General features: G+C 42.9%; 1 protein-coding gene across 1 annotated transcript in view; it reads left to right on the top strand.

Moving 5' to 3' along the window:
* The first annotated feature begins 5081 nt into the window (after positions 1 to 5081).
* The window catches only part of TXLNG (taxilin gamma), a 29524-nt gene continuing 24465 nt past the window's right edge, over positions 5082 to 10140 (top strand). Inside the window, exon 1 of the mRNA XM_019529268.1 lies at positions 5082 to 5258. Coding sequence (XP_019384813.1) covers positions 5097 to 5258 — 162 coding nt within the window. The 5' untranslated portion in view covers positions 5082 to 5096. The remainder of the gene's footprint in view (positions 5259 to 10140) is intronic.

The raw sequence follows: 10140 nt of genomic DNA, 5'->3' as shown, positions 1-10140 counted from the left end.
GGCTAGGATCTGGAACCAACTTCCAAGAGAAGTGGTGCTGGCTCCTACCCTGGGGGTCTTTAAGAGGAGGCTAGATGTACACCTTACTGGGGTCGTTTGACCCCAGTACTCTTTCCTGCCTATAGCAGGGGGTCGGATTCAATGATCTGCTCATGTCCCTTCTGACCCTAGAAACTATGAAACTATGTCTGTTTTGAATTTTTGTTTTCATAATCTTGCATGTCAAACGATAGTTATTTTGCCAGACTTTTATTGAGGGAACTTCACATAGATAAAATAGCTAGACAACTCTAAATAGTTTAAAATTATCAGCAATTAATTTCTACTCCATCTGGTCTTCCAGAGAAAATCTCCCCACTATGATCTCCTTCCAGTAATAAATCGCATCTATTAATTCTGTTCTTATACTGCATTGCAGAACTCCTCTAGATCTGAACTCTCAAACTCATAGAGTAGGTAAGTGTTCAAAGAACAATTAAGTGATGATGAGGACATCAGTGTCCAGTATTAAAATTGAAGTCAGTCATTAATTGATTTAAATAACCTTTGAAAATCATTAAGCTTTAAATAACCAATTTTTAGGTCAGCATATTTTTGTTAATATCTGACAAAACTTTGTGCTTTCCATGATCAGCCCTTCACCAGACTCTGGTGTGGACTGAAAAAGGCATACACCAAAACTCAAGAATAAGAGCTCATGAAGACTTTCACCTTAATAGGGTTATCTAAGTTGCATCTCATTACGTGCTCATCTCTCCCTCCCCAACATAATTTTGTTTATCTGTGTCAGGTGGAGCAGAGGATTGTCTTGAACCTATGTAACTATTCCCAGTCTCTACTGTTTACCACCTATCCTTCACTGACTATATCAGCTGAAGCTTGTGATTTGCATACCCCCATTCTTGTATAGTTTCAAATGTAACTTCACATTTTTAAGGATGTACATACTCCTGCTTGCTTGAATTACATTTCATTTTCCAATATTGTTGGTATTCCTCTTTGTTGGACTCATTTTTAAAAGAAAATAAATCTCAGAGAATGAAAGAGAGAGTGATTAATAGTCTCAGTTAAAAGACATGCTTTGAAATGTAAATTGGAGCTATTTCATTGTAGTTCAGATGTGTACACTTCTGAGAACTGAAAAATGCAGCATCACTGATAGCCTTTCCATAAGACTTCCATAAATCAGCAATACCTGCTCCCATCTTGGGCCTGCCGCAGCCCTCCCTCAGACCATGTAAACTTTTATATAAATTGAGTTTTGAGTCTATGCTTACTGAACAATAATATCTGGTATTATCATTGATAGCAGCAGAAGAGTATGTCATGGTAAGTGTCCAAAAATAGTTATTTTCAATTTTAATATGTTTTTAATTCTTACTTTCCTTTAATTCTTACTTTTTCCTTACTTTCTTTAATTTCCTGATGGAAAACTATTGTTTTCATTAATGAAAAGGCCTCATCTAGCTCCTAGTATAATAGAACATTTTAATTTGTTACTGCACCTGAACCATGCAGCTAGTGTTAAGGTTTTATTTTATTAAAGGCAGGTTTACCAGCACTAATTATGTATCCTTTTCTCCCTGTAACTGAACATGAAGAGGCGAGGGTCCCCAGTGGACAAGCATGTATTCCACCCAAGAGCCACCAGGGACCTCACCTGGAAGCTCTTTCATCGAGACATCACCACAGGCATGCATCTGGCACGCTGGATGGACACCCTCAACCTCTGCCCCTTTTGCCAACAGAGGGAGACTCTGACACATGCTCACCTTGAGTGTGCCAGCTTGCAGCCCCTTTTTTTGCCTCCTATAGAACCTCCTGCTGAGGTCCTGGATGCATTTCTCCCCGCACCTTTTCTGTTATGCACTCCCTGTCCGTGGCCTCACTAAGTCCGTGGACCTCCTAATCAGCTGCCTCTTTGGCTTTGGCCAAGGTGGCCATATGTCAGACCAGGAAGGAAACTCTGGTCAGGAGGATTCCAAGCAAGTGTGGGGCTGTTTTCCTTTCACTGTTTTCACTGGTCTGCATCCACAGGCTCATCTCTGCTCGGTGACTTGTTCCAGATCCCTTGTTGTTATTAACCTGTGACATCACCCCCTTCCCTGTTTTCTGTCCCCCAGATTCAGTTGATGTGTCCCCAGTGGCCTGCCTCATTAACATTTCCTCTGATTAAAAAAAAAATCCCTAATGTTCAAATCCACACTTTTCATGATTTAAGTGAAACACATTTATTTATATATACACACACATACTAGTGTTTCATTTTAGGCATGGAAAAATGTGGATATGGGGTTACTCTTTTTTAAACCAAAAATTGGGTGGTTTTTTTTAAATCGGAAAAAAAACAGGATCCCTGTGCATTAAGGGAGGCTTATAGTTGTCTTGATGGGCTTAAGCACAGGACCATTCAGTACATGAAATAGGCCTATCCCCAACAGTGGCAGAAGCGGATGCTATACAGGGGGAGCACCAAACTGGATATCTCTAGAGTGATCTGTCCCCTATTCCTGTGTTTCTCAACCCATGATACGCATGCCCCTGGGGATAGGCAAAACATGGGCAGGAGGTACTGCGTTTTGGTTTTTACACACACACACCCACCGACCCGGTTGGAAGCGTCTTTGCCGGCTCAGGCCAGAGTTCCAGATGCTGCCCCTCCCATCATGTCTGGTGCACTGGGGCTTTCACTCACCAGTGTCAGTGTACCGGGGGATAAGGGAGGGAGGTCCCACGTAGGCTGCTTTGCCCTGGGCCATGGTGGAAAAAGTGGGACTCAGCTCACAGCGGTGAAACCAGAAGTGCCATGATATGACTTCCAGTTTTTTGCTGCATTGATTGGCAGGGGGTATGTAAGGTACCAAAGGTTGAGAACCATTGCCCTATTCAATACCCTTCCTGGCATCCACCATTTATTGTATTAGCGCTACCAAAGGAAATGTCCAATTATTTTGTTAAATAGCCATTAGTAGATCTATCGACCATGAATTTATCCAGTCCCTTTTTGAACCTGGACGTGCTATCTGCCTCCACCACCTCCCGTGGCAATGAATTCTACAAGTTAACGACATGTAAACTACAGTACTCTCTCTTAGGTTTAAAGCTGTTACCCACTAATTTCAGTGTGTGCCCCCCTAGTATTCTGGGACTTTGTAAACAACAATTCCCTGTTCACTTGGTTCATTCCCTTGCTGATTTTATAGACCTCTGTTGCATCCCCCCTCAGCCATCTCCTTTCCCAACTGAACAACTTTAGCCTTTTTTGTCTTCCCTGGTATAGCAACTGTTCAAGCATCTGATCATTTTGGTTGCCCTTCTCTGTACCTTTTCTAATTCTACTATATCCTTTTTGAAATGCAGGAACCAGAAGTACACACAATAATCAAGATGTGGGTGCACCATGGATTTGTATAATGGCATGATGAGATTCTCTGTTTTGTTTTTAGTTCCTTTCTTAATGATGCCCAACATTTTTAATTGGCTCTTTTGGTTGCTACCGCACACAGTTGACATTTTTAAAGAACTGTCTACAGCCATTCCAAAGTCTTTTTCCTAATGAGTCATAACAGCTGGTTATTTTTAACACCCTCCAGTGGCCCCCTGAGCTTGGTTCAAGGAATGCATGCTTGCCATAATAACCTCATTCCCACCCTGGACAATCTTGTCATCCTATCCTGCCTTCCTCCCTATTACTTCTTAAACTGGTTCTCTTTCTGAAAGCAGAATTGAATCAGTAGGGACCCAAGTCAGTAAAGGTGTTCTTTTGCTGAGGTTAGGGCTTCCTTTGTTCTTTCACCTAATAATATACACCTCACTCCCAGCACAACTCCTCCACCCTTTTGACAAATGTCCTAATTCCACCCAGTTCCCTTCCCCCCACCCTTGGAAATTGGGTCACCTTAACCATATGGATCACAGTGGAATGCACTGACTCTTACATGAAAATGGTGGCAAAGTTTGTATTACAAGGACAAACAGCTGAGTTGTCAAATATTTCACTTGCTTTTCAAGTAAAAAAACCAAAGTAAAATATTTAACATTTTAATACATAAAAAAGGCCAAAAGTTGGCTTGATCTGGAACCAAGAACAAGTAAAATGTTTAGGATTTTAATATGTGAAAAAGGTTAAAAGGCGGGAGATGCTATTTTCCTCTGTTAACCTTCAATTTATTCTTAACAGATACCTCATGAAGCATGGTCTGCCTCCCTAGAGCAGCTGCCCCCTTTCCTTCCTGATGTGTTGCATTGCACTTCCAGAAGCATGCATAAGGTTAGTAGGAATTGCAGCCCCTTTGGTAGGAGAGTTGTAGTGGTTGCCTGTAGGTTACTGAAGGTATGTCCCAGGTATGTTGTCTCTGGAGAAAACAGGTATAGGGGGAACATCTGGTTGCTGCAGGCCTGAGCTGGACTCAGCACCACATTGTTTTCCCTATAGGTGGATTGAAACGTGGATGTGGATGTGCAACAGTGGTTTAAACATTGGGTAGCAGATTTAACCCTAATCATAAACTAACTTGTGCTGATTTAAAGTGGGTGTTGCACTGATTTGAAAGGTGTGTGTGTTGTGCTGATTGGCGGGGGTTGTGTGTGCATAAAAATCTATGAAATCGATGTGTGTATGTGGGGGTGGGGGCTGGTTTTAACTTCACATACAGCAGATTTAACCCTACTCATAAAGTCGCCCGTGTTGATGCACCCGCACGGGTTTAAATTTACACGAGCCCCTTACTGCAGCTGCTTCTTTCCCACTGCCCCGCCCCCTCAAGAAGTCCGTCCTCCGCCGGGAAAAGCCGAGCGGGCACCGCACGCGGTGCGTTCCCTGCGCTCAAGGGCAGGCAGCCCCAGGGCCCGCCCTCTCCAGGTCGGCCCTGCGCAGGCGGCTGCAACTACAGCTCCCGGCGAGCCCCGCAGCTCTGGAGCGGGCCCGGCCCGGGCGCGCGCGGCACGCCGGGAGCTGTAGGCCCTACGAGACGCCGCGAGGCGGGCAGGGCGCCACGTGATGGCGGAGAAGCCGCGCGCTGATTGGCTGCGGCGAGGAGCGCGAGAGCTTCCGGGACCCCGGGCCGGGCTGCTTGTTTGGATGCTTCCGTCACATCATGGCGACGCGCGGAGCCGAGGCAGCGCGCGGCGGCGGTGGCAGCGGCAGCACCAGCACCAGCACCAGCAGCACAAGCCGCGCGGCGGGGGCGGGGCCTGGGCTAAGGCCGGGCCGACGCGAGGCAGCCGCAGTTGGCGCGGGGCCGCTCAGCAGCGTGGAGGTAGCGGCTGCCTGCGCGCCGTTAGCCGTTCCCGCGCGCCCCTCCCCCATCCGTACTCTGCGCGCGGCTCCGGTTCTGGGGCTGCGGCGCGAGGGGAGCACGTGCCCCTTCCCACCCCCCTTCCTCCGTCCCCAGGCGGGCGGCGCCGGGGCCAGGCTGGGGTTATGGTGGACGCGGGTTGGGGGTTACCGCAAATTAGCCCCGGGGCGGGGAGCGGTGCTCGGCTCTTTCGCGCTGGGCCGGCCGCGGGTAGCGGGATCTGGAGTAGGAAGTGGCCTCCGGTGCCTGGTTTTCCTTTGTTTTGGGCAGCCAGGGGGTCTGCATCTGTGGGTAGCGCTGTTCCCACCCCCACTGTCCTGGGAAAATGAAGGACCTGGGTTTGTTTAGTCTGGGGAAGAGAAGACTGAGGGGATTTAATAGCAGCCTTCAGCTACCTGAAGGGGGTTGGAAAGAGGCTAGAGCTAAACTGTTCTCAGTAGTGGCAGATGACAGAACAAGGAGCAACTGTCTCAGGTTGCATCACAGGAAGATTAGGTTGGCTACGAGGAAAAACTGTCACTAGGAGGGTAGTGGGTAGCACTGGAAGAGAGGTGGTGACCTTTCCATTCTTGGAGGTTTTTAAGCCCAAGCTAGACAAAGCCTTGACTGAGATGATCCAATTGGGTACAGTCCTGCTTTGAGCAGGACTGGATGACCTCTAGAGGGCCCTTCCAAACCCAACTTTCTGTGGCTCTATAAAAATCTTACTCCAGTTGCCGGCCACTTCTTCACAGATTTGTTTTATTTTCCTCCTGGCCTCTACCGAAGCAGCCAGGATGCTGCCAACCTTGAGAAAGCAAGGTTACAAGGTTTGTTTTAGAAGTGCTCCCCAGTAAAGGAGTCACGTTGAATTGAGTAATGGGAAGGCGTTGCCAAAAGTCTCTTCACCTTTGGAATGTGACCTGCGAATGAAAAAGCAAAGCCATTTCCTTGTAGTGGGTGGGAGGCTCCACGCTGTGCTTGGGTGCTGTTTTGTTTGGTCTGGCCTTAGAAATGTGGGGCTTGCCTGCTTTTTTTCCACAAAGGTCCATGGATGGATGGAGAGCAAGTAGGGTTATCGTAAAAACAGAAGTGGAACCTGATTGAGGGGAAGTGAGTCATATTGTTCAAATGCGTTTTTGTCTCGCGTAAGTAGCTAAGTAGGAGATTGGTTTGTTAAACATTCAGTGCTTCATCTCTCAGTTAAGGTCTAAGAATTCAAGTTCTCTGGGTCTTCCAGAAAAACCTTCTGCAGATTTCCTCCTGGAGAGCCTGAATTCTGAGATCTTTGTATTAAAAAGATGGCACAAAGCCCATTTTTCCTTTGCAGGTCAGCTTTACATGTGCGGATTAGAAATACAAATGTAAGTGAATTTCAGTAAGTGAATGAGTTCATGTCAAAAGGGCTGTCAGAGAAAAAACATACATTTTGTAGGTCATAGAGGAAATAAGATCTTGTAAAAAAGTATTTCCAACAAGCAGAAAGTTTCGGAGGATCTCTGCCAGCCTGCTTTGGATCAAAGAAGTGCTTAGCTGGGGGGGTGGGGGAGAAAAACTCTGCCTTTTAATCAATTCTGAAATGTCTTCCAGTTAGGGTTATGTAAATTACCAATGTGAACCTGGAAGTGCTACTGATTATAAACAAAAGTGAAATTGCCTGTTTTCTTTTTCTGGATTAACTTGAGAATTTAAAGTAAATCACATAAATACAATGTAGCATTTTTTTTTCAATTTTACATTCAGTGGTCTAAGCATAGGAGCATGATAGGTTGGAATATAGTTGTTTGGAATACAGTTTTTCAAGCATAGTCAGTTGGCCACATCTGAGAGAGTCTGTTTTTTTTAAAGAAAAACCACTGGGTATAAATAATACTACCATGGTCATAATAGTTTAATCCAATTAAGTGTTAGGAATAGAACAGCCCTGAAGAGAATATTGCAAAAAGAGAGCTGCAATAAACTGGTTTTATATTTACTTGCCTTGTGATAAGTTGGTGACATGAGATCACAGAACAAAGGTTTTGTTTCCATAAATTTTGTTTCCATAAGTTTTCAACTTAATTTTTTTGTGCATCCTATATTTGTATTAAGAATATGTAGGTGAAATTGCCCTTAAAATTGTTGACACCCTGAAGGTAACTCCTTTGTGTAACCTGAATATTTACAATGGTGTTAGATGATTCTTTAACTGTCTACAATAGGGAAAAAGAGACATTTAACATCTTGTTTGAACTTATTTGGATAAATCAAGTCACAGTTCTCACATGTTAATAAATCAAGGTTATAGCTGGGTAAAGGAAGCATAGGGTTTTTTACCATCTCTGTAATGGTTGATTAATATTTACCTACCTTTTCACACTAGATTTTAACATGGCTAACGCATGGTAAAACTACTACTTGCCGCTCCCCCCCCCCCCATCACCTTTAGTATGATGGGGCACCTGGATATTCTGTACTCAAGAAACAAGTACAGAAGGGTTGACAACAGGTGTGGTCAACTAAGCAATATCCTTCAAGTATGCCTTCATTGTTTGGACTCTGATGTTTACCTGTTATCTTTAGTATTGCTTATGTTGAAGTTCTTGTGTACCTATTCAATAATCATACATTTGAAAAAATCTTGTGGGCCTTCTGTTTTTAACAACATTCAGTATCTGGGCCTCAGCCCACAACAGCATCTCAGCTTTTTGAAGGCTAAAACTAACTTTTAAAGTTTCACTATCAGTCAATTTGGAAACAATAATTTTAGCAGAAATGTAAAGCTATTACAGTACTCCACCTTTTTTGGTTGGAGTGGCAGGCACTACTAGTCTGTTGTGGGCTGGGTGCCCTCAAGTGTTGGTGCAGTGGGGAAATAGTATGTATAGACAGAGATATGTATAAAGCGTATTTTTATGTACTATGTGGTGTCTATGCTTGTCAAAGTCAAACATCTGTAGGCTGTATTATAAATACTAAAACAAGATTAAATGATCAGATTTGTTTCATACTGTCAAATGTATCTGGGTGAGCTGTGTGTTCTAACAGGGTGTATTGATGTTTGTGTTCAAACAGTGCTGGAAGAAATAGAAACAAAACTTATGTAGGTTTTGTGGTCCGTGACCGTTTCCACTGATAGTATACCGTAGCCTACAGTGAAGACAGAAGCAGGGAGGGATTGTAGGTCCTGAAACAAGGTCTGGAGAGAATATACTTATTCAAAGAGATGTCATGGGTTTTAAAACGCTAAGCTGATTGCCTTGATATTGGATTGTAGTGAGCACCACAAATGAGCAAGTAAAGAAAGGTATCTTCTTGTTGCCTCTTTTTTTAAATCTCTGGCCACAAAAGGGGATAATTGGTAAAAATAAAGGCTGGTCTCTTTTCACCATACCACTCAGTTTACATCTCATTGAAAACCTCAGAGATGGATGGCTGCATATCAGAGAGGCCTGAAATGATGATATTTGTAGGGAGGACTTGTAGAGTCCTTTAACATGAAAGTATCTGTAATGTGAAACTGCTCAGATTTTGGATTTTATTCCCTATTTTTCAGTGAAATGATCAAAATTTGACACTTCAAATGTTAGCTTGTACAGGCATGCTTCTGTCAATGATAACAGGTGTTTTTAATGTAATTTCCCTATTTCTCTTGCAATTTAATAAATATTCGTAATGGTTAAAAACATTCTATATCTTAATTTTTCATCACAGGCCTTCAGATTAAAAATTTAATCAGACAAGCATTTTTTAGCCTTAGTTTTATGGCCAGTTGTTTTGGACTGCCAATTACACAAAATAAATTAAGGTACTTTTAGCTTGAAATAGATTACCTCTAGAGGTCCAGTCTAGTTGTACTTTTCTATTATTCTGTCTGGCTATTAAGAGGTTATGCTAATGACTTGTAAAACCATTTTTTTCAGTAATAGAGTTCTAGAACTTGAGTATTAGGACACTAGTATAGATATCTCTGCTCAAGTAGTAAACCTGAATTAATACTTTTTGTTATATTTTTAACTTTATAAGTGGGGAAGAAAATACAAATAATGGCATCTTGAGTATGTAAATATCAAATGATCTTGGTGGAAATAAGACACTTTAAAAATACATTTTTTTTACCTTTTGTTTTTGACTCTTCAGCTTAATATTGAAAGCAGGTTAGTCATTCTCTATTTTTTTAAATGCATGTGGCTCCTCACTGCTCTAGATCACGTGCATCAAATGCTTTCAGATTTTACAGATCCAGAAATTAACTTCACTTTTTACTAACCACTCCTTTGTATCCCTTAACTAGCCACCTTTTTCAGAACACTGATATAACTACCCAATTTTAATATTGCCTGTCTATTTACAGAGAACCCATTTATTACTTAGATGAGCTCAATTTTGGACTTGAAAATGCTGCTCAGTGCCTAGGGGTGACAGCAGTTTTTAAGTAAGGATGCATATTTTAGAGCCCTTGCTTTGAAGGGGGACGATGCACAAATGTTAAGGCTGAAACAGGTTTATTTTTTAATAGTCCTGCTGTTGCCTTCCTGTAATTCTGACCATTCATCAAATGTGTTTTCTAATATGTTGTACAATAGGGTCACACTTTGTTGAAGACCCAGAGAATAGCATTACCTTGCTTCTCTCATTCACTAACAGGTGCAGAGCAACGTAGATAGAAATCAATAATTTACTTACTTAGAGCAGATGCATTATTGCACAATTTTCAGGAAGATCTTTTTCTTCATCTAGACTGTACTTCTGCCTTATTCATAGATTCATAGATGGTAGGGTTGGAAGGGACCTCAACAGATCATCGAGTCCGACCCCCTGCATAAGCAGGAAAGAGTGCTGGGCCTACATTACCCCAGCTAGATACACATCCAGCCTTCGCTTG

The sequence above is a fragment of the Crocodylus porosus genome, unplaced genomic scaffold (genome assembly GCF_001723895.1).
Source record: "Crocodylus porosus isolate Cpor-Errol unplaced genomic scaffold, CroPor_comp1, whole genome shotgun sequence".
Taxonomy (NCBI): Eukaryota; Metazoa; Chordata; order Crocodylia; family Crocodylidae; genus Crocodylus; species Crocodylus porosus.
The sequence above is the reverse complement of the archived record's forward strand: the minus strand, read 5'-3'. Positions and strand labels throughout refer to the sequence as shown.